Source organism: Mustela putorius, unplaced genomic scaffold (genome assembly GCF_011764305.1).
Source record: "Mustela putorius furo isolate JIRA1106 unplaced genomic scaffold, ASM1176430v1.1 tig00003853_pilon_pilon_pilon, whole genome shotgun sequence".
Lineage (NCBI taxonomy): Eukaryota > Metazoa > Chordata > Mammalia > Carnivora > Mustelidae > Mustela > Mustela putorius.
The window spans coordinates 17,389,394-17,416,216 of record NW_025422005.1 but is presented as its reverse complement, the minus strand read 5'-3'; the positions used below and the strand labels follow the sequence as shown (position 1 = coordinate 17,416,216).

The 26,823-nt window shown below is 51.0% G+C and overlaps 2 protein-coding genes across 5 annotated transcripts in view; both read left to right on the top strand.

Moving 5' to 3' along the window:
* The first annotated feature begins 549 nt into the window (after positions 1 to 549).
* Positions 550 to 21,415, top strand: IL22RA1 (interleukin 22 receptor subunit alpha 1). 2 transcript variants are annotated; one of them, XR_198620.3, is made up of 8 exons: positions 550 to 758; positions 4,849 to 4,981; positions 5,905 to 6,083; positions 7,720 to 7,895; positions 13,710 to 13,848; positions 17,697 to 17,818; positions 18,714 to 20,338; positions 21,124 to 21,415. XR_198620.3 is itself a non-coding variant. In XM_004741175.3 (7 exons), exons 1-7 carry the CDS (start codon positions 716 to 718, stop codon positions 19,662 to 19,664), a joined length of 1,743 nt encoding a protein of 580 aa, XP_004741232.1. In that variant the 5' UTR covers positions 550 to 715; the 3' UTR covers positions 19,665 to 20,623. The 2 variants fall into 2 exon arrangements, 1 of the variants encoding a protein (XP_004741232.1); XM_004741175.3 differs by lacking the exon at positions 21,124 to 21,415 and having other exon boundaries at positions 18,714 to 20,623.
* A 3,750-nt stretch (positions 21,416 to 25,165) lies between these two features.
* Positions 25,166 to 26,823, top strand: part of MYOM3 (myomesin 3) — a 46,630-nt gene continuing 44,972 nt past the window's right edge. For 2 of the 3 annotated variants that reach the window (XM_045063955.1, XM_004741176.3), the window contains exon 1: positions 25,167 to 25,368. The gene's annotated coding sequence lies outside the window, so the exon portion shown is untranslated. Of the gene's footprint in view, positions 25,369 to 25,644; positions 25,692 to 26,823 lie in introns of all 3 variants that reach the window. The other variant, XM_004741177.3, reaches the window with a different exon arrangement.

Genomic DNA, 26,823 nt, shown 5'->3' with positions numbered 1-26,823 from the left:
AGACTCAAAGCTGATAGAAAGAAAACATTTACAACACACAAAAGAAAAATTTAAATGCAGATTGCAGGATATTACAGCCTACCACATCCAAAAGCCGTAGGCCATCACCCCACATGGGGAAACTGCTTTGCTATGAGGCACAAGGAGGAGCAGCAAACATCCTCCATCTCCTCCTGCCAGAACAAAGCCAGGCAGCCACAGCTTTTCCTTTGCTAACAAGGAACATTCTGGAATGTATTTTCTGTGCCCTTGCCTGCTCCAGTTATTGTCCTCAGGAAAAATTCCTAACAATAATATCACAGAGACAAAAGTCACATGCATCTTGCAGGTTTTTGAAACACGGCGTCAAATTTTTGCTTTTTTTTTTTTTTTTTTTTTTTTTGCCTCTGAGCTTCCTGATAAAGCACTGAAGAGTCTTGGGTAGACTCAGTCACCAGACCAGATAAACGAGCTGGCCTGTCACTGTTACTGTCTTCTGCATGTAGGAAGGGGAACTCCCTTGGATCCTGCCCAGGACTTGGAATTCCAAAGCAGCACACAGACCAGACACCTTTGTACCTCGCTCCCCCTGCTCAGGCCCCACCTCCCCCTCCTTTCCCCGCCCCTGTGGCGTGGCCAGGTGGAGCCCAGTGCTGCCAAGGCGGCAAAGCCTCTCAGCCCTCCATCTGGCCTCAGCCCAGAGCCAAGGCCAAAAGAGGGCTCTGAGCCCGGCCCCATGAGGACGCTACTGACCATCCTGGCCGCGGGATCCCTGGCTGGTGAGTGCCCATTGCCCTGTGTCAGAACTCCCCCGACACCCAAGATGGTTAACCAGGGTTCCATACACACACACACACACACACACACACACACACAGCTCCAGACAGCCAGTTTCAGTTTCTCCACCAGCCCTTCCCTGGGGGACAAGCTTCCCCGGAGAACTGGGGAACACCTCAGGGTATTGGGGAGGATGAGAGGGTCCCTCAGATCTGGCTTCTTCCAGAGACTCAACTAACCTCAAGACTTGGGGAGGCAGCCAACTGTCAGAACTGGGGTGCCGGAAGCCCTCACCTCGGTGGATGGAGAATTGGCTTGAGGGAGGCAGACATCCTTGGACCCCTGGAATACTTCTGATAGTTATACCATCCCTTCTTCTGCTTCTGGTCGACACTGGCCCAACAAAGGCAGGGGGGAGAAGGCCAGATGGGCAAAACTTGACGGCGCCCTTTTTTCTCTCCACCACCCATGGGGGCCTCTTCTGACCCCTCATACTAGATTTAAAAGAGCATTAACTGGGGCACCTGGGTGGCTCAGTCGGTTAAGCGTCTGCCTTCAGCTCAGGTCATGATTACAGGGTCCTGGAATAGAGCCCCATGTCGGGCTCTCCGCTCAGCAGGGAGCCTGCTTCTCCCTTGGCCCCTTCCTCCTCCACTTGTGCTCGCTTTTGCTCTCTCGAATACATAAATAAAAATCTTTAAAATAAATAAATAAATAAAAGAGCATTAACTCTAGGAAACAAACTGAGGGGTGCTGGCGGGAAGGTGAGTGGGGGATGGGGTAACTGGGGGGATGGGCATAAATGAGGGCACTTGAAGTAATGAGCACTGGGTATTATAAGCAGCTGATGAATCACTAAATTCTGCTGCTGCATTAAAAGATCTTAAAAACATCAGGGCCCTTTTGAAAACAGGACAAAAGCGCATAGTTTTCAAATCCAATAAAATGGATTTCTTGATTTAACACTGTAGAGAACTTTCAGACAGATACATGAGATCCCAGATTGGCTCTCTGCTCCCCAAGACGTTTAATAAAATTTGGGGAACTTTCTCAGGAAGTGAACGTATTGTCTGAAGAGTCGGGAGAGCTGGCCCTTGCAAGGTCCCTTCTAGCTCAAGGGCAGGATGAAGCCCATAGGGGCCGGAGCTTCTCAGCCCTCTCTTCTGCTGTCCTTTTTGTCAGCTTTTGTCAGCTGGTGGGATCTCAGTGTTTCCCGCTGCTGTCTGGGTCCTTCAAATCTGTTCCACTCCGGCATCCAGTGCGTTGGCATTCCCAACGCACTGGTCCCTTGATGAGTGAGGAAGACTCGCTGTATTCCCCCAAAGACTCCATTCTGGTTGGAAATCTTAGAGGCTCTGGATCCTTGTGGATGGGGACCAAGGGGCAGCAACTTTAGGAGTTGTTACAAGATAAGAAGGTTCTCGGGGCCCCAGATCTCCACTCAGCCCTGGCATTCTCAGGCTGATTAGAGAATATTTTGGATTATTTTGTTTGTTTTTCCTTATCTTCCTAACTTGTTGGCATAAAATTGTTTTTCCAAATGAATGTGGAAACTTCCTTTCATAGAAGCTACCAGTCTGTCAGTTTCTAGACAACACATGTGTCCCTAAGGATTTCACAATGTAGACTTTCATCCAGGAAGTACAGAAACAACGCAGGCTGAGGAATACATGATAGCTTGGGGCAGGGGGAGAATGGGCAGGGCAGGAGAGGGAGAAATCTCTCTCTTTTTTTTTTTAAGAATTTATTTATTTCTTAGAGAGAGAACACTTAAGCTCAGGGAGCAGGGGGACAGAGGGAGAAAGAGAATCTGAATCAGATTCTGCACCAAGCACAGAACCCGATGCAGGTCTTGATCCCACGACACTGAGATCATGAACTGAGCCGAAATCAAGAGCCAGATGCTTAACCAACTGAGCCACACATGTGCCCCAAGGGAAAGATCTTGTTAGCCCTCAATGCCCCCCTAAAGAAGAGTCCAGCCAAGGTTCACCTACTCCATTTCTGGAAGTCAACTTCAGTCCCCTCTTGGAAAATGATGCCAACCTCTTCCAGCCTGGGCCCCTTACCTCCTGAGCATGTCCCAGCCCCGCCCTCCAGGCTCTCCCACCACAACTAGCCCGCCAGGATACTGACCCCAACCAGCAACCTTCCCAGTGCTGCCCCTACCCCACCACCCCACCACTTAGCGGTAGTTAAGCCCGGCCTCAGATAGACCCTAGCCTTCTCTCAAATCCCACCCTCCCTCTCTCCTGCCCTAATTTTATCACCCCCACTGGAAGCCACCATTCAGTTCTGACCTCAGGTGGACTCTCTCCCTCATCTTAAGACAGAGCCCTGAATCCAGAACAGACCCCAATTCTGCCCAGACTCAAAACCAAACAAGAAGTCAGCCACACTTCAGGGCTCAGTAGCATAGCCATCACTTTGGCTAGAGGCAGTAAGACATGTCCTCCCCCTGTCCCTATGCCCTGTTCTGGGAGTTCCAGGAAACCTGAAACACAAAGGTTTCTATAGCTCTTGGGGCTGACCAGCTCAGATTCAAAGAGGAATGTGGCCTTAGATTTAACCAGTGGATACACAGCAGGGTTGGGCTGTCCAAACACTCTTCCCCATCCCCAGGGGCCTCCTAAGCCCATGGACCCCTCTTGCAAGACATTGTATGTAGGCTTGGAGTGGCCCTGTTGGTGGTCATGATTATGTCCGGGGTGGAGCGAGGCAAACACACATCAAAAACACATAGGCACTCAAGGCCCCAAGGCCTTGACGCAACTGGGGACCCAACCAGGTCCGCACCTGCTTATTTCCCACCCCAGCCACCCAGGCCCTTCTGAGCATGCTCAGAGCCAACTGCCGGCTCTGGCCGCCATTTTCCTGCAACCCCTCTTCCTTTCCACAGACCACGCCAGGAAGGCTGAGAGAATAGTTTCATAAGTGAAGTCTCTCATTTATCGTTCAAGATCGCTACATGGGCAGTGGCCCCTCCCTTGTGGCTCCGTCAGCCCCCCTCCCCCGGTCAAGTCTGTGCTCTGCCTTCCTCCCTGGGCAGGATGGGCAGGGACTGGTTCAGCCCACGGAGAGGCAGGAGCTCACAAATGTCCTCTCCAGCCTTGCTTGGAATTACTGACTCGGGGAAAGTCATTCTTTGGTGTTTCATTGACGGGTCAATGTGTAGTTGAGCGTCTTTCCAGTATCCCGTGGGGGAGGGCACCCGCCTCAGGTGTGCTCAGAAGGGAAGGACAGACAACTCCAGGTGTGGTCAGGGGCGTGGAGTAGACGCAGCGCTCACACGAGGCCGGCGGGGACACAGGGGGACACAGGGGCTGCAGCCGCTCTGGAAAAGAGTGTGAAGCTCTGGGCAGTTCTTCACAGAGTCAGACAGAATTACCATCCGACCCGGGAGTTCCACTCTGAGCTCTACACCTGGCAGAACCGAAAACATAGGGCCACTTAAAAACTTGCACATGAACGTTTACGGCAGCATTGTTCATAATAGCGGAAAAAGTAGAAACAGCCCCAATGTCCCTCAGCTGATGAACGGATAAACAAATTGCAGAAGAGCCACACAGCGGGGTACTATTCAGTCATGAAAAGGAAGTAAGGGCTGACGCGCCGCTACATGAAGAAATCTCGAAAACAAAAAAGGAGCCAGACAGAAAAGACACTTTTCATACAAATAGTCTAAAAAGTCCAGAATAGGAAGATCCGTAGACCCAGAAAGCAGCTTAGTGGTTGCTTTCAGGCTGGGAGGAGGGAAAGAAGAGAGACAGACTCCTAATGGACACAGGGGTCCTTTTTAGGGTGAGGACAATGGTCTGGAATTAGATAGTGGTAATGGTTTCACAGCTTCGTGAATATTCAGAAATATATGTGCATTTCAGAAACCCCTGAAATGCAAGCTTTAAAATGGTGGGTTTTATGGGCTGCGAATTGTAGCTCAATAAAAATTTTAAGAAGCAAAGGAAGACAGAGATGGTCAGCCCCAGAGTCCTTGGTGGGTGCTGGTCCCGCCCTCCTCGTCGGAGGGCTTGCTGGCGGGCTGGGGGCAGGATCGTCGTGCCCGTCTGCTCACCCTGCTCCCACTTCCCGCAGCTCACACTGCTGAGAACACCTCAGATCTTCTTCAGCACGTAAAATTCCAGTCCAGCAACTTCGAAAACATCCTGACGTGGGACAGCGGGTTGGAGAGCGCCCCAGACTTGGTCTACAGCGTGGAGTATAAAACGTAAGCTTCCCTCTCCGCACAACCTCTTCAGATTCTGCTCTGAAGCCAACCATTCCAAGAAAATCCCCCTCTGCCCTATGTTTCCCTTCTCCCCACCCCCGCCACCCCGGAATGATGGGACACAGCCCGAACCAGACCCTGCCAGACAGAGCTTTGCTCCTTTGTGGTTTCTTTTACAAAGGGAGGATAAAATAATGGTTAAAAGGACAGGTTCTGGAGTCAGACTGCCCAGGCTTACCTGCCAGCTCTGGCCTTTATAACCTGGGGCAATGCGGTAATCTCGCCTAGCCTCAGTTTCCCCACCCATAAAGTAAGCCTAGCAAGAGGACCTCCATCATAGGATCGTCACGTAGTAAACAAGATAGGCATGAGGGCTTGTGCCTGGCAGGTAATGAAATTGTTTTGTTGTTATCCGGGAGACTAGGTCAACAAAGAGTCGTGTCCACCCCCTCAAGCCCATGCCCCTCCTCCTTCTCGTCTCCCTTCCTACACAGAGGAGGAGGTTGGCATGGGCTCAGGGGTCTACAAACCTGGGTTCCATCGCTGATCCTGCCATTTCGTCCTGTGGCAAGTCACTTCCCAGCCCCAGTTCCCTCATCCATAAAACAGGGATAATAGTGCCTGCCTCAAAGGCTTATGGTAACGATGAGCCCAAAATGTGAATTCAGACTGGCTGGGTTCAAATCCACACCGGTCCCGATTTTTACCTCTTTAAACCTCAGCGTCCTTATTCGAAAAGGAGGGAGAACCATGTCTGAACCTCACGGGATCATTGTGAGGACTAACAGATCAGTCACAGAAGGGGCCTGGGACATAGAATGTGCTAAGTAAATATTAGATATCATTATCATTATTAATAAACCACAGGCCTGGTGCCAGGTCCAATCATTCAAGGTGTGCTCCGGCCCCTCCCGTGCCTACAGGTATGGGGAGAGAAAGTGGCTGGTGAAGGAGAGCTGCCAGCGGATCACCAGGAAATTCTGCAACCTGACCATGGAAACCGGCAACTTCATGGAGCCCTACTACGCCCGGGTAACTGCCATCAGCGCGGGAGGTCGGTCAGTCACCAAGATGACCGACCGGTTCACCTCGCTGCAACAGAGTGAGTGGGCACCCCTCACTGCAGGGGAGGGGCAGGGGGAGGCCCCGAAGGGCAGGGGACAGTTTGAGATGTGGCTTTTAGAGAAGGTCGTCCCAACTAGAGAGCATCTGTGCACAGTCAGCCGTCTTTCTCCAGCTCCATCCTGGCCTCCCAAGGTCAGATCGCCTTCCTCTGGCCTCTCGACTCCAGACAAGGGCTCCTAACTCAGTGCCCTACTCTGGCCCTGACTCTTCTAATCCTTAGTCTTGGTCCGGGTTTCCACATCACCTCCTAAGTAGGCATCCCCACTCTCAGCCCCAATGACCTCATTTCACTATGTCACCCCCTGCTACTCTCTGTCATGGTCAGCTGTATGTTGTCTTCATAGCTCCCATCCCCATCTGCAGACATGGCATCTGCCCGCCTGTATCCCACCTGCCTCGGAGGCAGTGGAATCCCACGTTCTCGGTCCTTCGCGTAGGGTCTGGCATGGACCAGGGCCCACAACATAACTGATGAATGAATGAATATGAGTCACCAAACTCCCCACGCAAATTGAGCAGGTGGTGGTGTTCACTAAGGGACTTCACAGCCAGGTGGCTTTCCAAGAAAAGAAAAAAGAAAATTAAACAAGTTATTTTTTTTTCTTGGCTTATTCAATTAATACATATTTGTCGTAGAAAATCTGGAAAATATAGAAATGCACAAAGAAAAAAGAAAGAAGCCCAAAATAATGTGAACACTAAAACATCACCATAGCTGCTAGCAGCAGTCTCTACTCTTTGATGACCTGGTTGGTTGGGGGGTTTTCATACAACGCCCCTCAGGAACATTCGCCCACGTCATTAAGTACTTTTCTGCAACCTGACATTTCACGGCTGCAAAATGATCTGTTCTGTGGAGATTATCTTAATTTATGTCCTCAATTCCCTTTTTGAGGACTTTAACTCAGTTTTTCAATTTTGTAACAAAACTGAAGTGAACATCCTTCTAGCTCCAATATCATCCATCTCGGAGATCAATGCGCCCTTGAGGGAATTTTATAAATTCACTTCAAGGGGAATACGGCTCACGAATCCCCAAAATCAAGTCAAATTTTTGTATAGGTACATTTTGGGGGAGAGAAGGTCTCTATCATTCATCAAATTCCTAAGAGGGTCTATAAACTAGTAAAGGTTATTTGGTTATTTGGAAGATCACATCTTGAGAGAGACTGAAGTCTCAGGCCTGGCCTTTGAGACCAAATCAATAATTTGGGGTGCCCCGAACATTACTTAGTTTATGTTGCTGAACCGTCAGTCCCCAAAGCTATCATTGCCAATAGACCAAGGGAAAGGGTGCTCTGAGCAGACTCAAGGTAGGGATTGTGGAGGCAGGGACAGGGGCATGGCTAATCTAGGAGGCCAGTGCCTCTCTCCCTGGGTTCTTCCCATTCACTTCTGGGCACCCCTTTGCCAGCCTTAAACCCAAACACCAGTTGCTAGAAGCACTTTACTCTTCTCACCTATTTGTCTAGCTGCTATTTTCAGAAGCATAGCTGGGGTTGGGGTGGGTGGAGAGGGGAGGCAGTCAGTCATGTCCCCTGGTCCAGGGCAACCTCAGAAACCCCTGGCTAATTCCAGCCTTTTCTTTTTGTTTTTCTCTCTCCCTTTTCCAGCTACCATCAAGCCACCCGATGTGACCTGTATCCCCAAGGTGAGATCCATCCAGATGATCATCCATCCCACCTCCACACCTATCCGAGCAGGGGATGGCCACCAGCTCACCCTGGAGGACATCTTCCCTGACCTGTTCTACCGTTTAGAGCTCCAGGTCAACCACACCTACCAAATGGTAAATATATATGGTCCATCCCTCCCTGGGAACTCATTTCTCCGTCAATTAGATCTGCATGGCTTCAGGTAGAAAGGAGATGTTTTATATAAATTAACATTTTCCAAAACACAGCCCTCCCTCTTGTAGATCACACAGGCAAGATCCTGCTTAAGTCTCTGACAAGTCCTGCAAAGCCAAGACTCTAGTGTCATTTCATTGAATACGACTTCTCTCAAATTTCTTGACCAGAGAAACTCCTTTTATTTTGCATAATTTTTTTAACTTTTTTTTTCTAATGCCTTATAATATTCTGGAGAGCAGCCTCTACTCACATCTTCAGATGTCCACTTTGGAAAATGCTGAAATCTATTTCTACTGTTGCAGTTCTTTTTGCTGGTTTTCCTCCACTGGCAGGAACTAGATACAGGCAGAGTCTTAAGATCACCAACAATGAAAGTTGGAAGGCAGGGGCATAAATGGTCAAATAATAGATGAGGTATTTCTTTTGAATCCAGAACACATGTATTTTCTCCTTAGCATGCGCCAGGGTCCATAATTCCGTTGCATGAATATTCCCAAGAGATTTATAATCTAGTAGATGGGAAAGGAGTTAAATAAGATTTTAAATAGCTATAGATAGAGGAAAATAAAGATTTGTGTGCAGTGGAGCAGGGGCAGGGAGGTGGGAGGGGAGATGGCAGCCCAAAAGTTCTGGAAAAACTTCCAGAAAAACTTTCTGGTGCCAATACCAACTTTTGAGGCAGTCAATAATACATGCTTACTCTAACATTTATCCCTCACCACAACCCTGTGAGGTAGGGGCTACCTTCTCCGTCTTCTGAATGAGACAGCAGAGGCTCAGAGAGGTTAAGGCACTTGCTCAAGATTGGTCAGCAAATGATAGCTTAGTCAAAATTCAGATTCAGCATGGTCCACAGCCTACATTTTTCCCTCCCTGCCCTAGACTGCCCCACCAGGATCAGAGAGAAAGAAGCAGGAAAACCTGAAAGCTTCCTGGAAAGCACAAAACTGCCCAGCCTGGCTGGAGCATGGAGACATGCAGACCAGTTTCTCAAAACCTGGCCCCAAAGGGCATCAGAATCTCCAGCAATATTTATTTAAAATGCAGGGGCCTGGGCCTTCCTCTAGTCTACTCAATGCAATTCTGCAACAGCACCTCTAGGGTCTGAGGTTTTAGCTGGCAGCTGGAGTGCTTCTTACCCACCCTGACGCTGGAGACCTGGCGTAGGGGAGGCAAGGGAGGTAAGCCTGGGCGGACAGGCTGGGAGGCAGAGGTCTGGGGTGGGGGACAGAGGAAGTTCTATCCATGGCAGTAGTCAGGGGAGCAACTAGAGATTACTGAGCAGGACAAGACCTTATCACACTACCTCTTAGTAAATATTTGGGCTGCAGTGAATATCTTACTGACAACTTAATTCAGTTTGTGGTCAGAGAACACACTCGGTTTGTTTGTGGCTCTTCTTTATGGCGCAGCATCTGGCCCATTTGGTGAGCGTTTCACGTGCACCTGGAAAGAATGTGTGTCTTGCAATTGTCTGGCGGAGCGCTCTGTAAATATCTGTTCCATAAAGGTGGCTAATCGTGTGACTCGGGTCTTCTGTGTCTTTCCTGATTTGGAGAAGACCTATCATTCTTTTCATTGCGGAGAGTTAAAAATCTCCAGCTAGCGGGGCTGCCTGGGTGGCTCAGTGGGTTAAGCCTCTGCCTTCAGCTCAGGTCATGATCTCAGGGTCATGGGATCGAGTCCCACATTGGGCTCTCTGGTAGGCAGGGAGCCTGATTCCTCCTCTCTCTCTCTCTCTCTCTCTCTCTGCTTGCCTCTCTGCCTACTTGTGATCTCTCTCTGTCAAATAAATAAAATCTTTAAAAAAAAATCTCCAGCTAGCACTGTAGATTGGTCTCTTTTCCCCCTAATTCTGTGCAGACTTGCTTCATGCCTTTTGAAATAGTTTTGAAACATTGTTCTTTAACACATGCACATTTCTGATTGTTAGAGCCTCCTGATAAATCGACCCTTTTGTCATTGCAAAATGTCCTTTTTTTCCCTCCAGCGCTATTCTTTGTAGTGAAGTCCACTTGTTATATGAATACCTGTGATTCATAGAGTCACTCCAGCCTCTCTCATTCACAATCTGCTTGGTGTGTCTTTTTTTTTAAAGATTCTATTTATTTATTTATTTGTTTGTTTATTTATTTATTTGAGGGAGAGCACACACAAGCAGTGGGGAAGGGCAGAAGAAGAGGGAGAAGCAAGTTTCCTGCAGAGCAGGGAGCCCGGTGTGGGGCTCAATCCCAGGACCCTGAGATCATGACCTGAGCCAAAGGCAAACGCTTAACCCACTGAGCCACCCAAGCACCCCTGCTGGCCATATCTTTTTTCCTCCCTGTGTTGTCGCTCTAACTGTGTCTTATATTTAAAGTGTATCTCTTGAAGACAGTATTCTGACATCTCTGCCCTTTTTTATTTTGAGATATAACTCACATCCCACAAAATCCTCCCTTTGAAAGTGAACAGCTCCATGGTGTGACCATCACCGCTAACTCTTCTTATGCTATTAAACTGTTTTCAAGTGCTCTGACTCCTCTCTCAACTCCAATCTGTTATTAAGACCATTCAAGTAGGATTTTTATTTAGATATTATATTTTTCAGTTCTAACGTTACCAATTTTCATGGTTTCTACCTTCTAGTGAGATTTCCTAGTCATTTTCCTTCCTAAGCACAATTTCCTTCACTTCCTTGAGCATATTTATACTATTTATACTATTACTAGTATACTATACTATATATTTATAGCATATAAATATATAGTATATTTATATACTATACTATATTATATATATACTATATATAGTATACTATATATATTTATATACTATACTATAATTATATACTATATTTATATATTTATATACTATAAATATAAATATATTTATATTTATACTATATTTATAAATATAGCATTTATACATATAAATGCTATATTTATATAAATAAATATATTATATTTATACTACATATACTATATACTATGTTTATACTATTACAAGTATACTATACTATATATACTATATACTATACTATATATACCATATATTATATATACTATATACTATATTTATACTACTAGTAGTATATTATACTATACTATATATACTATATAGTATATATATAGTATATACTATGTATGCTATATTTATACTACTAGTAGTATACTACACTAGTATATATTTATACTAGCTGCTAGGATGTCATTGTCTGGGAGTGCCTGGGTGGCTCAGTTAGTTAACCAGTTAAGCATCTGCTTTTGTCTCAGGTCATGATCTATGGTCCTGGGATCAAGCCCCCTCATGAGGCTCCCTGCTCCCTCTCCCTCTGCCCTTCCTTCTGCCCATGCCCCTGCTTGCGCTTTCTCAATCTTGTTTTCTCTCAAATAAATAAATAAATAAATAAAACCTTAAAAACAGTGAAAGAGAAAATCATTGTGTGCTAATTCCAATACTTTGGTCATCTTGGACTAGGTCACCATTAATTATCTTCTCTCCTGAGTGTGGATTAGGTTTTCTCTTACTTTGCATGTTTAACAATTTTGGAATGTAGCCTGGGTGTTGTGAATGGTATAGTTGAGGGACTCTGGATTCTGTTCTATTCCTCTGAAGATTATTGATTTGTTTCATTTTGTTTTGCTTTAGCAGGTAATTTGGCTGAACTTCAAACTCCAAAATCTCGGTCCCATTCTTTCACCTTTACCTGGGCTTCTTGGAGTTTACCCTACTTGTTTTAGGGCCCAGGCTGGGCTCTGGGCCAATTTTATACTTAGAACTTGGGCCTCCCTCTCTATGGATCTCTCCTATCTATGGTCTCTCGCCTCACTTTCTAGCTGTTAGGATTGCCCAGAACTCTGTCTTCTTACTTTTAAAACCAGTAAGATTACAAGGTTTCTATTTAGGTTTAAACCTTCCCACAAGGTGAAGGCCTGCTTTCAAGCTAAAAGACGTGAAATTCACCCAATGACTTTCCCTGCCTCCTTTCTCCAATATCTGTCTGCTTTTGCTTATTCTCCAGTGTTGACAGGTGGTTTTTATTTTGGCCAGAGTTTATAGTTGTTGCTTTAGGGAGGGTTGATCCAAAGAAGCTATAAATTACTGGGAGCAGAAAGAAGAGAGATCAAATGTGAAAATGAAAGAGAGATCAGAGTAGAAAGTTAGGGCCCACTGCAATAGTAGGGGCTGGAAATCACTGGGCCTGAAGCACGCCAGAGGCAGTACAACATCTGGGAAAGGAGGAATTTTGGGCCATCGCAACTCTGCTGGATTGTGTCACACGATCTTTAATGTGTGCCCTTTCAACCATATGAGTGACACAAAACAATAAGTCATGAAATCTATTTCTGTACTTCACCCACTTACATCACCCTCAAAAAATAAAAATAAAAATAACCCTAAACCCTGGCTTCCATGTGCCCAGAAAGGTGAAGATGTACCTAAAATGCAAAACAACAAAGAAGAAAATTCTTAGTTTTTGAACGTCCAAGAGCACAACTCCTGGCCCTTTAAAGGAAGGTTTATGGGTCACTTAAGGCCAATTAGATAGAAGAGATGTGAAGGGGGCTTTGCCATAAATGGCTTCAAGTTCTGGGCCTTGAATACTGGAACAAGATAGATGCTATGAATAGAGCTAAGGAATCACACACAGGTGCAGGTCTGAGGTTTGGGAAGGGGCAGGACCCAGACTTCTAGAAGACATCAGCACGTTTGGACATGCTGAGTTAGACATGCCTGCAGGGTGCCATCCAGCAGTGAGCTCGAAGTACACGTCCAACCTGACAGCTCTTGCTAAGTTTGGGAGTTTTCTACACATTGGTGATCTCAGGAGCCATGCGGCCAGATAAGATCATTCAGTGAGAGAGTAAGTGGAGAAAGAAAAAACTGGATGAAGAGTAAATCGTACAGAACAACAGAATTGAGGCGCTGAGACCTAAGAGAGAAGTAGGATGAGTACCAGAATGATGGAACAAGGCAGCCAAGGGAGGAGTTCAAGGTCAAGAGTTTAGAGACACACAGAAGGCGAGAATTAAAAAAAAAAAAAAAAAAAAAAAAAAAAAAAAAAAAAAAAAACAGCACCAGCAGAAGGAGCAACTGTAAAGGAGCAAAGGAGCAAGGGCTCTTCAACGGGCAAGATGCAGCAGGAACAATGGGTGGTCGGCTTTGGTGGAGCCCATAGGCCAGGTGGGCCATGGAGAGAGAGAAGTGGACAGGGAGACAGGGACCGGGGTTTTATCTCATGATATGGGCCAAATCATCAAAAGACTTAAATAGGGGAACATTGGAATTAACATTGAAATGATAATATTCTTTTAGAAATATCACTTTGGCACTCGGATGCATATGGAGGTGGACGGGGGCAAAACCAGAGACAGGTGACCAGTGAGGAAGCCACTGCTGGAGTCCAGACTCAAGATGGTGAGGCCCAGTTAAGGCAGAAGCGATGAAGAAGGCAAGAGAGGGATGGATAGTCAGGGTTTTTTGATGTTTGATAAAGAAGGAAGAGGAGGAGAAGAGCTAGAAGAAGGAGGGATAATGATGTTGGCGGTGATGGTGGTAGTTATGGTGATGATGGTGATGGTAATGGCGCAGAAGGTAGGGAAATAGGAACAGAGCATTATGGAATGACCCACCAGTTTTTGGTTTGGGTAGCTGGTGGCACCACTGTATTGAGCACAGTGACCCAGGCAGACGTGTGCGCAGGCTGACTTGGGCTCCAAGTGGAGACTGATGACTAGGAGTCACTCTGGGTTCTCTGTCTAATTCAGCACCTTGGAGGGAAGCAGAGAGACTACGAGTTCACTGGCCTGACCCCTGACACAGAGTTCCTTGGGACCACCATGATTTTTGTTCCAAACTGGTCCAAAGAGAGCGCCCCCTACGTGTGCCGAGTGAAGACACTGCCAGGTAAGTTCAGTGGAAACCAGAGGGAGGCGGGACTCTTGAATTCAATGTCCGCCCTGTGCTCCCTTTCCCTGTAACCCAGGTGAGGTTTGGCAGTGTTCACACAACTGCAGGATTATTACTGTGTTACCAAATTCAGTCTTCGTTAATCCGTTATTGAGTTAGCTGATGGGTTATCATTAAACACGTTTAATCCCCGCCCTCCAGCCCACTGGGTTTCCTGTCCCTGGCCAGCTTTCTGTGTACCCTGGCAGAACAAATTTGCTTAATATTAACCCAGGTGAGATATCCTAGGAAATAATCTGCAGAAGGGAAAGCAGAGAAAAGTTCCCTCAGTATCTTCCAAAGTCAAAGAGTAGTAATAGTGATGAGAACTAGCATTTCTTTTCTTTTTTTTTTTTTTAAGATCTTATTCATTTATTTGAGAAAGAGAGAAAGAGGGAGAAAGCACAGAAGGAGAAGGAGAAGCAGATTCCCCATCTAGCAGAGAGCCCAACGTGGAGCTCGATTCCAGGACCCCAAGATCACGACCCGAGCCTAAGGCAGGCACTTAACCGACTGAGCCCCCCAGGCACCCCGAGAACTAACATTTCTGCAAGGTTAACCAGGGACCAGGCACCACTAAGTGCAATCCTTATGAACCAGTAACAAGACGGCTGTGATTATTGCTTTGTTTTACTGAGGGAGCCAAGGTTCAGAGTGGTTAAGTAACTTGCCCAAGGACATGCAGGTGGCGAAGGATAGAACTAGGCACTACCGTCGAAATCGTTTTGAGCCATCGGCTCAGGGAGATGGTGCCCCATGCTCCCTTCCTCTAGCACACTGAAACTCGACTCTCATCGTTCAGCAGCATATGATATTTTTATTAGCGTTCATGTTCACAGAGATAGAAATGTTGTAATGCTCAGAGCTACAAGTTTAGAAGATGAAAGTGATAGTAGTGGGTCGGGTGGATTTGGAAAAAAGAGTCTCCTCCTTAGTCATCAGCTTCAGAGTAATGATGTCAGTAGGCGATTTCAGTTTTGATGAACAGAGACGGGGTGCCTGCTAGAGGCAGAGTCCTAGGGTCAAGTGCTGCTTGGTAGAATCATCATTGCATAGGTTCTGGTCCCTGGTATTGTTCAGAAACTCAACGCAACAGTCGCTCCAAGAGCTCACAAGAGACTGACTTCTGCAGCTGAGTCCAGTACATGAATTTTCAGGGGAAGAGGTGCCGGGTAGAGCAGCCAGCACTGGCCACTTGCACGAGGCATGCTCTTCCTGGGGAAAGAGCCACCAGAGACCAGAATAGAAATTGGCAAGAGCAGAACTGGAAAAGGAAACTGACTTTGCAGGCACCACGCTGGGAGCCTGTATATGATTTGTGAACCTCTCCCCTGGAGGAACCAGAAAAATCTTGCCCATTCCTGACCCCGCCTGTCCCCCAACCCTGCTTTCTGACAAACTGAAGACCACTCCACGCTTATCCTTTTGTTCTTACGTGATCTAGCTCTTGATGTGATACTTTTTTTTTCCCCTAAGACTGTAGCTGCTTTCATATAAATCACATTTCTTACTGGCTAGTTCTTGCTGACATAGAGAAGACACATCATCCTTAAAAATAAAGTATGTGAATAACAGTTCCTACCGTTTATTAAGTACCCACTCCATTGCCAGACACTGTGTTAAATGTTCCACATATATTGTCCCATTGAATTTTTATCAGAACCCCGTAGATTGGGTAGCTTCTTCCCCAAGAGGAGTAACTCTGGCTCAGAGAGGCTGAAAGACTCACCAGTAACCACACAGCTGTTCAATGAACCCAGTTAGTTTATCTGATCTTGAATCCACACCTTGCAATTTTGTTCACAGCTAGACCTCTCTACCGCACATTTATTCCTCTTCTTTCCACTTCAGAGTGATATATCCTGCCCTTGACTCCATAGCCTGTGGTCTGTTCTTATGCCCGGAGTCCAGAATTCTCACTTTCCCTCTTGGGATGTCTGTCTACTCCTAGACATGTCATGGAGTAACATCCCAGTATCTTGAAACTGGAAAGGACTCTCACCCCGAATCCAGTTCTTACAGATTAGGCAACTAAGGCATCCTTGTGCAGTGCCTGTGAGGAGAGCTTTGTAGGTGTACACGACAAGCCTGGTTCCCACGGGTAATTGTGTGACCTTGGTCAAGTCACTCAGCCTCTCTGACACTCAGCTTCATCATCCCTAAGAAGAGAGCATCTCTGGCCCTCTCTGTTTGGTGGGATATCATAGGTAAAGCACACCACACAGTGCAAACAGTTAAGAGCTCCATAACTACTGGCTACTCTTTTTAATACAGAGTAGACCAGAGAGGGTCATACAGCAGAGAGAAGGCTTCTCAGCCTACAGTGGCTGAACCAGATCTGTGACACCACACACTCCAGAGCTGTTTCCATTACTTCTTCCTGCCTTCTCATGGGTGAAATGGCACATGGGAGTGGTCCGAGTCCCTGTCCTACCCCGCCAGAGCAGCACTCGTTTTCCCATACCATTAGGCATGTCACGTAGAGACTTTCTGGCTGTGTCTTCTCCCTGGAGTAGCAACGGGAGTATTATGTGACGGGGGACAGGACGTCACTGAAGTGAGAAGCTGACCCAGGGAGGCCGAGCCTCATGGGCTGGGAAGGAGCTGGAAGTGGAAGCTCCGGCGATTCCCAGGGTTCACAGCAATTGCCAAGGTCACTGGCAGCTGGTGACCAGCACCCCACGCCGAAGCCACCGGAAGGAATGAAAGGAGGGTGGCCTGGAGAGACCAAACCCCTGGAGAACACAAGTCACTAGTTTTAACAAAAACCCAGTTATAGCTTCCTGACCCCATGGCCCCGGCCAGTCCCACGGGGGCAGGAAGTGTGTCACACTGAGAACCGGCTGTGGCCATCCCGGAGATGCGGGACCACAGGGAGAAGGCTCCACACTGAAGCCCTCAGTCGTCCTTCTGCTTCCCCTTGAGAAGCAGGGCTGGGTTTTCCCTAACACCCGCCCCCACCCTGTACCTCTGCAGCGGGGCGAGGAGGGCAGGCCCCTCCCATTGCCACGGCCAAGAGCCCCCTGCAGGGAGACCACGCTGACCTCAGACCCAGGCAAAAGAGGACTGTTTAGAAAGCTCCACTCTGGCCTTCCTCTGGTGATGGCCTGCCCCACAAGATGAAGAGGAGTCTGAAGGTCAAAAGGCACAGGTCCCAATAGAGCCTGGGACCTCCCTTCTAGGTCACACTCTGGGTTCCTGGAACCCCAAGATCCCCTGAACAAATGCCCTGAGCCTCTGTCCAGTCTAACGGATCTGTTCCTTGCATCCCTCCTCCAGGGAGGAGATCCTCTGTTGATGTGCAGAACCTCAGCCCAAAAGGCGGCCAACAGGCAGCTCCATATTGAGGGGAATGGATGAACTTGGCCGTGTGGGCAGAGGAGTCCACATCCACGTGCACGAGACCCCTGGCAGGGAGGGATGGGGCCAAGGTGGGCCAGGGGACCATGGCAGGCTCTCTCTGTCCCTCCACAGTTCAGCACAGGACCCCAAGGAGTCCAAGAATTCAAAACTCAAACCTGGCTTTCCAGATTGTGATCAAAAGTGTATTTGTCAGGGCAGGAGAATACACACATGTTCCTGAGTATACGAATACGATTTATAAATTCTGGGTATTTAGACATCTAGTACGCGGCCCTTTCCTCGTGCGCCTGACCTAGCCTCGTGCGCCTGACCTAGCCCCGCACACCCTGGGGGCAGGAGAGGCCTTCCCAAGCCTGGCCAGAGAGGGCAGGGAGGAAAAGCACCCAGCCCCCAGCACCCACACAGGACTCAGTCTCCCTGCTCTGGCCCCTGTGCTCCCCCAGATCGGACGTGGACGTACTCCCTCTCGGGCACCATCCTCTTCTCCATGGGCTTCGTCGTCGCGGGGCTCTGTTACCTGAGCTACAGATACGTCTCCAAGCCGCCTCCGCCTCCCAACTCCCTGGTGAGCAGTTGCACCTGGGGCAAAAGAGGTCCCGGGGTGGGAAGGGGGGCAGATCCCCAAACCAGCAGACGACACAGGCCCAGGGACCCCTGGCTCTCCCTCAAGGGCAGGAATAAGCACACAGGGCAGAAAATTAGGCCTCGTTTCTCCTCTCCAACCTAAAGTGGGTGAAGACATGGCCCAGCAGGGTGTATTGGAGAAGGGTGGGTGATCAGAACTAGCGGGCTTGGAGTAGAAACCCACTTGTCTTGAAAGCACCCGTGTCAAGCAGGGAACGTGGGACCTGTGAGAGCTTCTACCTCTTCGAGGGGCTGAGGGAATCCCTGTGTGGACTAAGCCCCAAGTCCCACTGGCAGCCCCAGTATGGCGGACGCGCTGGCTCTCTACTGAAGTAGGAGGTCGGCTGCCGCAGAGGCCCGATCTGATAGGTCTGGGGCCTTAGGAGCTGGTTCTTGGTTATCATGTGAGGGACAGGGGAGCCTGAGGGCATTTCGCTCAATGTCAAAGCCCACATGAGCTATCTCCTGTAGAACTCTTCCAGCCTCCCCTTATCTGCTGTCCTTTCACAACTGGCCCCTTCCATCAAGCTTTTAGGGACCGGTGAGTGAGGAGCTGTGTGGGCCACCACCTTGAGAGTGTACCCCAAGGCAACCTCCAATCTGAGTCTCCTACTTCCTAGATCATTAGAAGGGACGGCCTCCACCTTTAGGGAGGCCCAGAACTGAGAGGAGTCTCTGGGAAACCAACCGGATGTGCGGCATGTGCATTTTGAAAAGTCCCCACAGGGGACTACAGCAACCCCCCCTTGCCTCCCCATGGAGGATCCAACCACCCGCGGCCCCTCAGGGATCTTAGAACGCACCCTAATGGGTGGACTGTTGTTGTCCCCACACAGAACGTCCAGCGAGTACTAACCTTCCAGCCTCTGCGGTTCATCCAGGAGCACGTGCTGATCCCCGTCTTTGACCTGAGCAGCCCCAGCAGTCTGGCCCAGCCCGTCCAGTACTCCCAAGTCAAGATCTCTGGGCCCAGGGAGCCCCCAGGAGCCCCACCACGGCACAGTGTGTCTGAGATCGCCTATCTTGGGCAGCCAGACGTCTCCGTTCTCCGGGCCTCTGGAGTGCCACCTCAGCAGACGCTGTCCTCACTGTCCTACGCACCCCAGGCGGCCCCTGAAGTCAAGCCCCCGTCCTATGCGCCCCAAGTAACCCCCGAAGCTAAAACTCCATGCTACGCTGCACAGGCCATGGCTGAGGTTCAGACTCCCTCCTACACCCCTCAGACCGCTCCAGACTGCTGGCCTTCCTATGGGACCTGCGGGGAAGGCTCTGGTAGAGACTCCCCACCCGTGACACCCTCTAGTCCCCAACACCGCAGGACTAAAGGTCAGCTCCAGAAAAAGGCACCAGCTGGAACCCATATCCCAGATGGCCTTTCTCTGCAGGGGGTGACCTCCTTGGATATAAAGGACCCCCAAGAAGCAAATTTCTTCCACCAGCCTCTGGGAGCTCACACGGACAGAGCACCTGACCCCAGGGTACTACATAAAGGGGAACCGGGGACACCATCATACCTAAAGGGCCAGCTCCCCCTTCTCGCCTCTGTCCAGATCGAGGGCCACCCGGTCTCCCTCCCTTTGCACACTCCTTCCCTCCCATGTTCCCCCACAGACCAGGAACCAAGTCCCTGGAGCCTGTTGGAGTCCCTCGTGTGTCCCAAGGACGAGGGTCCTGAGTCTGGGATGGAGACCCAGAGCCCAGCCTCTCAGGCCTTAGACCTGGAGCCACCCACAGAACTGGACTCTCTCTTTAGAGACCTGGCCCTGACCGTGCAGTGGGAGGCCTGATCAGAGAACAGGGCAGGTTGGGGCTTCCTCCTTGTCCCCACCCAAGCTCACATCGTCAGCCATCACACCCACCCCAACCTTGCCATGTGCTCTGCAGCCTTCCCTCAGGGGAATTCTCTTGAAAGAACCAGAGGAAAGAGGGACCCGGGGCCCCTGCCATGGCTGAGGGAGACGTCGGAGCAAAGCGGCATGATTAAGGACTCCGGCCGGAGGATTCTGAGTGTGCAGCACGTGCAGATGAGCTCCGCGGGGCAGGAGGGGACCATCAGAGTGCTGAGTGTTAATGCACGGAGACCTCACGGAGATACAGCGCCGCCGGCTCCTAAGAGACTGGACACGAAGTTCTCCACCCCACTCCCAGCCAGTTTCATAAGCTAGTTCGACAGAAAGTGAGATCTCTACCTCTTCCTGAGAAACGGAGCCCGGAAAGGACACCCCACAGCAGGCTGGGCCAAACCAGAACTTGGCCCATGATAGCACGATGGCAAGACTCCAGGGAGGGGTGCAGCCTGGGGTTCAGTCCCCACCAAGCTGCTGTTGAAAATCCACTGTCTCAACTTGGCTTTTCTGCCAGAGGCTCTACCCCAGGGGAAAATCAGGTCTGCCCGTGAGGGAGAACACACAGGCCTTTCCAGCCTGCAGAAGCTGTAGACCCTCTCCGGAGAGCAGGACTGGTAAGGAATGGGGCTGGGGGGCACACAAACCCCAAGAAAGAGTACACACTTCAAGACTTTGAAAACTCAGCCTTGGGTTCAGCTCATCTGGGTTCAAATTTCCACCTTACCACTTAGCAGCTGTGTGACTTCAAGCAAATGAATCACTGCTCAAAACCTCAGTTTCTTCACCTGTAAAATGGGGATCGTAAGACCGACTCCACGGGGTTGTGGTGAGGATGACGTTAACAATGTCTATAAAGTACTTCATGGGGCCTGGCCTATGGGCAGTGCCCAATCAATGTAGCTACGTCCCCTTGTGATTTTTTGTAATCGGGCCGCACGGTGAGTGACCCACTCCCCCAGCTCAGGGTGGCTTCACATGGGGCATTTTCTCGTGGGCTCAAATTATCCTGATTTTCTCAGGATTGCTCGAGGCCAGGCCAGAGGGGCTAGACTACCTGGGGGAGGTGGAAGGACGGCAGGGCCTTCTGGAAACAAGGTTCAAAGACAAATGGAGCCTTCTCTCTGAGGTTGCAGGGGGAAGTTGTTTGGGATTGCGGTGGCATTCCCTGAAGATCTCCTTCCCCACACTTCAGCAGAGGCAGTGAGGTGCTCGGTGCTTGGTGCTTGGTGATAAGTACTTGGTGCTCGGTACTTGGTGGTCAGTACTTGGTGCTCAGTGCTCGGTACTCGGTGCTCGCTCAATTGCCTTTCTGCCCCTGTGGCCGCTCTCCCATAAGGAAATGGCCTCTTGCTTGTGCTTACAGCGTGCTGACATGTCCTTTGTGTCATTCACCTCCCAGATGACCCTAGGATGAGATAACCAAGGTCCAGAGAGAAGGGACCCAGCTAGGGGCCTCCCACTGAAGCCGGGACACCGACACCGCTGGAACTCAAACCCAGTGTTCCCGTCCTCCTCACAAGAAAGGAGCTTCCCACACTAGTGTGGATTCTCGGAGATGAGATGGAGGGGGCGCAAGGAAGGCGGCCCCAATGGGGTCCTTAAGGAGTCAGGACCTGTTGACACCCTGTTGTCCCGAAACCTCTTCTGAACATTTCTGAGAAACAAGATCAACGTCTGTTGCCTCAGCATGACCTTCCCGAGTATACAATGTCCTCCGTTCTCTGCACCCAGATGTGTCTCCCTCCTCTTCCTCACCCCCCACCCCACACACAACACAGCACCAGCTGGTGGTGCTCTTATCTGCTCGTTATTAATTTTTAACATCTCTTCAGGGTCACGGGTCTAGATCCAATATCTCCATAACAGAGGGGTGGGCCACCCTCCTGACCACCTCGACTGCTCTCTCAGCAGCCGCTAAGGTGGCCCCATGATTATTCCCCTCCCCCACACTGCAAACAAGTCTACTTGGCCAAAGGTTGACTGTCTTCAGTAATGAAAAACAACTTAACAGCTGGACTGTTCTCACCAGGTAAGTGGGACAGGGAGTCACAGAGATAGATCTATTTTTAAGGCCATAAAAGGGCTGAGGAGCTCTCTAAGGTCCTCGGGGTGACAGATGTCCCAGCTACTCCATGACTTTCTGAGGGTGGAGCCTGAGTGCTAAGGGGAGAGAGGAATGGCTCTGAGCCCTGTGAGCCTCCCAAGCAGGCAGCCCAGGCTGGCAGATAGGGCTGGAAGCAGCTAGAAGGCAAAGGGCCTGAAGCCCCTCTGGGCAGAGGCATTGGCATCCCCGAGTGTCCTAGGACCTGACCCCATTACCAGGAATCTGCATAGCCTTGCCGCACCTAGCCCTGCCGAGGGAGTCTTCGCAGGAGTAAACAGATGTGGCGGCCGCTAGCAGGACTGCGAGCAAGGAGGAACTCAGGGAACCTGGGTGGCTCAGTGGGTTAAGCCTCTGCCTTCGGCTCTGGTCATGATCCCAGGGTCCTGGGATCTAGCCCCACATCAGGCTCTCTGCTCAGCAGGGAGCCTGCTTCCCCCCCTTACTCTCTGCCTACATGTGATCTCTTTCTGTCAAATAAATAAATAAAATCTTTAAAAAAGGAAGAAGGAAGAACTTAGCCATGTCACTTAGGGGTTCACTCATCTTCCCGGTAAACTGCCATGGAACTTTGCGTTATTGATATTTTGTGAGGGAAAATGTGGCTTAGAAAAGTTACTTGCACACATTGGTGTCCTAAACTTGCCACATCGTGAGAATCCCCTGGGAGCATATGAAAAACGCAGCTACCCCAGCCCCACCCAGACCCGCTAAATCAATGGCTCCTGGGGAATCCGTATTTCTAATAAACACCTTTGGTGATGCCTCTCAGGCAAGTGGAGGGAACAAGGTCCTCATACCAACAGTTTCCCTGTGGATTGCTTCAAATCACCTCCCAGAAGTGGCCCTTATTCCAGCCCCTGGATGGGGGTGCGAGGCGAGGCTACTCGGGGTGGGTATGTCCACCTGTGAAGTCTGCAGACCACTGCCCTCCCACGCCCCTGGCCCCGGGCACATACAGGGCTTGCCCGAGTTCCCACTCAGACGATAGGGCCCATGAGACTAGAGCTCCTCCCGGGTCCCAGAGGCTGGGTCTCTCTGTGCCCCTCCCAGCTCCGAGCATCAGCCTGAACAAGGAGGCCATGCCCATGCGTCACCGCCAAGTCTGGTCCCCTGTGGCTGTCCCCAGCCTACGTTCCAGAAAGTGAGACAGAATCAATCAGCAGAGGCAGGAATGTCCTCACTTGCTGTGGCTGGTGGGTCACAGCCCTGAGACCCTGGCCCCCACGCTCAGCCCCTAGGCTGCTCAAGGCCACTTTCCTTTCCCACGCTCAGGAGGAAGTGGCAGAGGGATGATACATTTTGACCTGTAAGTCAGAGAAGAACCATAAGCAGAATTAACTGAGTGGGGAGAGGGACAGAAAGAGGGAGAGGGGAGAAGCAGGGGGAAAGGAAGGCTGGCAACTGAAATAGTGGCTTAGAAGGTCAAGGCGTTGGGTACGTGAATTTGAACAACTGTCCTTAATGCTCATCCTTCCAGGGAAGGCAATAAAAGGGAGAAGAAGAGAAGGAAAGGGGAGAAAGAAGGAGATATTGAGGGGTTCTACCACGAGGAGACAGCTACTGTACCCGGCAATTTATACATCTTAACCTCAGTTGAATCTCACTACCCTTCTGCAAGACAGGTATTCATTCATTCATTCATTCGTTCTTCAGCAAGCATATATGAAGGGGCTAGTGGTAGGGTGGGCGCTGTTCTTACCTCGAACTCACCAACAAAGAAACTAAGTTGGCCCAGATAGGAGGCCAGGGTCCCTCCATTAGGGAGCACAGGGGCCAGAGGCTGGGATTTCAACCGAGGTTTGTAGAATTCCAAGTCTCACCGCTGCTCGACCCTGTGACCTGAGGGGTCGGCTGTGTGCTCCTGAAGACACATCCGGACCTTCCCCAAGTGCTGCCCCAGGGAGGAAGGAGGGCATCACTGGGCTGAATGGGAATCCCACACACAGAAGGAGGGTAGGCTCTCAGCATTTCTAGAGCTACGGAATCATCAGTGGCGTTCGCATCTAGCCAGTGTCTCCAGGGAGCCAGGCAATCACGTGCCCTAATCCAATCTTCTCAATCTCCCTGGAAGACCAGCATCGTGGAGCCCACTGTACAGATAACAGGGGCAGAAAGGTTGAAGTGACTCACCCAAGGTCCTACGGCTAGTAGCGGTGGCCCCTCCACCAGGCTGCCTTGGGGGGCAGGCAGTCACAGGACCAGTTTAAACGTCCGTCTCCTGCTGCTTTGGAAGCCCACACCGCCCTGCTGTATGTGCAGATTCACACTCACACCTCACGGACAGTGTATACACCTGGGTCTTGGAAAGTCCTTTAGAGGTCGGCTCCATACAAGAAGGAAGACAGACACCAACTGTTCTCCCCAGAAGAGGCCTTTAATACTGCCGCCAGGGAGGAAGGGGGAGAAGCAAGAGAGCTTAGAAAGAGGGTTTCAAATAGGGCAGGAGATTAAGATTTTAGCTGAAGCGCTCCCTCGAATTCTCTCGCTTTCTCCCTCTCCCTCTCGCTCCTCCCACCACCCCCAGCCCCCGGTTCTGGAGAGCAGTCCCTGAGACGCTAGAAAGAGCGATGGTGTTTCCGGCCCCAGGAGGAAGCCAGGGAGGCGAGTTGTGCTCTCTGGACCAGAGCTGACACCCCCTTCCTCAAACCTGGTCAATCCCCAAGGCCTGGCTCAGGGGTACCTTCCTGATCGCCCCCCCCCGCCTCCATTCCTGCCTGTCTCCCCACCTAAATGAAAGCTTCCTGCACACCATGGATGTTGCTCTCCTCTGCCTGCAAAGGGCAGGCGTGAACGAAGGTGGGAGAAAGAACTGAGGCTCTGGAGGGGCTGTGGCAAAGTCTGGGAAGACCAAGTGGCCGCTCGGGAACCCCGAGAAATGCCGCCCGTGAAGGAAGAGGCCCCTGCCGGGGACACACCCCACGCGACACAGGGCCTGGCGAGAGAAGCAAGCTGCTTCCATGTTGACCAGTGATACGGTACCAGCACTGAGCACTGGTTTTAGGTCACATTCTTTCCACTGTCTTGACGAAGAGTTCCACTGCTCACGGGGGGGTCAGATTAGAGACGCTGGGTGTCTGCCCCAAGGCGCCAGTCAGAACCCCAGCAGTGGGGAAGACCCCCCCGTAGCTGCCTTCCCTCCAACTGGGCCTGAGCTCTAACCGGGCCTGAGCTCTAACCCTCCCTCTACTTCAGTTGGGGCTGGAGGTGGGAGGGTGGGCTCTAGAATTGGGCAGAAGGAATCCCGCTGAGGGAAAGAGCCCTGTGTGGAGGCTGGGGTGGGGGCGGGGAGGGCTCCACCTGTTGCTGCCGCCTGAGCGGGGCTGGCCTGGAGGGACAGCCCCTCCTCTCTGCCCCCCCTCCCCATAGTTCCCATCCATTGTCATCAACTGTCTCAGCGCTGCTATATTTAAGGCCCACGCAGGCTCCAGGATCACATTCTTCTCCCCGTCCCTGCTGAGCCCAGGGCAAGAAGAAACCAAGGTCCGGCTCATCCTCTGGAATCGTCTCCCCAGAGACGCCTGAGCGGGCGCAGCTGCCTCTGTGAGTCCCCTCCAGGGATCAGGGGTGGGCAGGGACACCTTCAGAAAGTGAGCCCCTCAGCTTTCCATTGGGAAGTAAGGTGTGTGTGTGTGTGTGTGTGTGTGTGTGTGTGTGTGTGTGTTGGGAAAGGAACCTGAGGGATCTGGGAAGAAAAAGTTCACGCGTGCTTAGGTAGCACCCTCAAGTGACAATCGGAGGGGACTGTGGCGACCCGCGTCCCCTCACTGTTCTGTGTGGCCCTCCGTCATCTGTGCTGAGCCCTCTGTGATGTGACAGCTGCTGGAGAGACGATCGGGAATGCCCGCAGAGTGGACGGGCCCACGGTGAGCTGGCAGGCCCGGCAGAGCTAACGGACTCCTGGCCTCCGGAGGCCTGCTTGGCCCACCAGGCAGGCGGGGAAAGGGAGGAAGCCCTCCAGGCCTGACTCTCAGGGCCAGGAGGGCACGCGTCCAGCCCAGGCTCACTGGCAGGAAACCGAGGCCGAGAGAGGGAAGGGGTGGCCTCGGCCACTCCACGGCAGGGTCAGAATTCTGGACTCAGAAGTTGGCAGAGCACGGCCGGCCCCTGGGACCCAGCTTTCTGCCCTCGGGCTCTGCCAGCCACTCAGCCTCTGTGCCCTGCCCTTTCCCTCCTGAGGAAGGGGCTCAGCCTCCTTGCCCCTGGTCTCTGGGGGTGCCCGTGAGAGGGCCTGGTGGGAAAGCAGACGGCGGCTGGGGAGAAAAGGGGAGGCCATGCCGCGGGACCCATGACCCAGGCCTTGTACCCCTGGGAGAGGGCAGGGGGCTGCTTCCCTGCGGTCCGCACCCCGCCGACCCCTCCCCGCCAGGAACACATGCTGCTTCACTCCCACTGCTGTTTGATCCCAAGCAGTCAGTGCTTTAAAAATAATTGATGGCTCATCTGCTAAACCTGGGGGTGGGGGGTCTGGCTGCGGGAGGCCCAGGAGGTCAGGGATGGGTGCCAGTCACCGCCCCCCCGCCACGGTGCTAATCAGGAACAGAGCATCCGGGGAAGGGAGCCAGCAGCTGATGCCAGGGAACGTTCCTCAGTTGCTGGAGCCAGGGCCACGGTGTCCCAGGAAAGGTGGGGGGAGGGGGCCTCCCCATCGAGGCCACTTACCGGGGTTGTGAGGAAGGAGGCACAGAATGAGCCTGAATGAGTCATTCTCTGGGAGCGAGCAGAGCCTGTTCCTCGGGGTGGGGGGGCCACATGGGAAGCCCAAGGGGTGACAGTCCTCTTACATTCGGCTCAGGTCATCTGCAGGACCAAGGAGAGTTGGGGCAGGCTTTGGTTCTGACTAACACTGCAGTAATCCAGATACTAAAAGGGAGCATACTTTTGGGAACTAAAAAGGGTAAATGCCCATGGAGATTGTCTCCCCTGACACCCCACAGCAGGCCCACAGGGCCATGGTGCTCTAATGAGGCCAGCGGGCCCATCTCCCATGCTATGGAC

Coding starts and splice junctions, on each gene's coding strand:
- IL22RA1 (XM_004741175.3), top strand. CDS start 716: ATGAGGACGCTACTGACCATCCTGGCCGCGGGATCCCTGGCTG. Junction 759..4,848: donor GGCCGCGGGATCCCTGGCTG/GTGAGTGCCCAT, acceptor CACTTCCCGCAG/CTCACACTGCTGAGAACACC. Junction 7,896..13,709: donor TCAACCACACCTACCAAATG/GTAAATATATAT, acceptor TGTCTAATTCAG/CACCTTGGAGGGAAGCAGAG.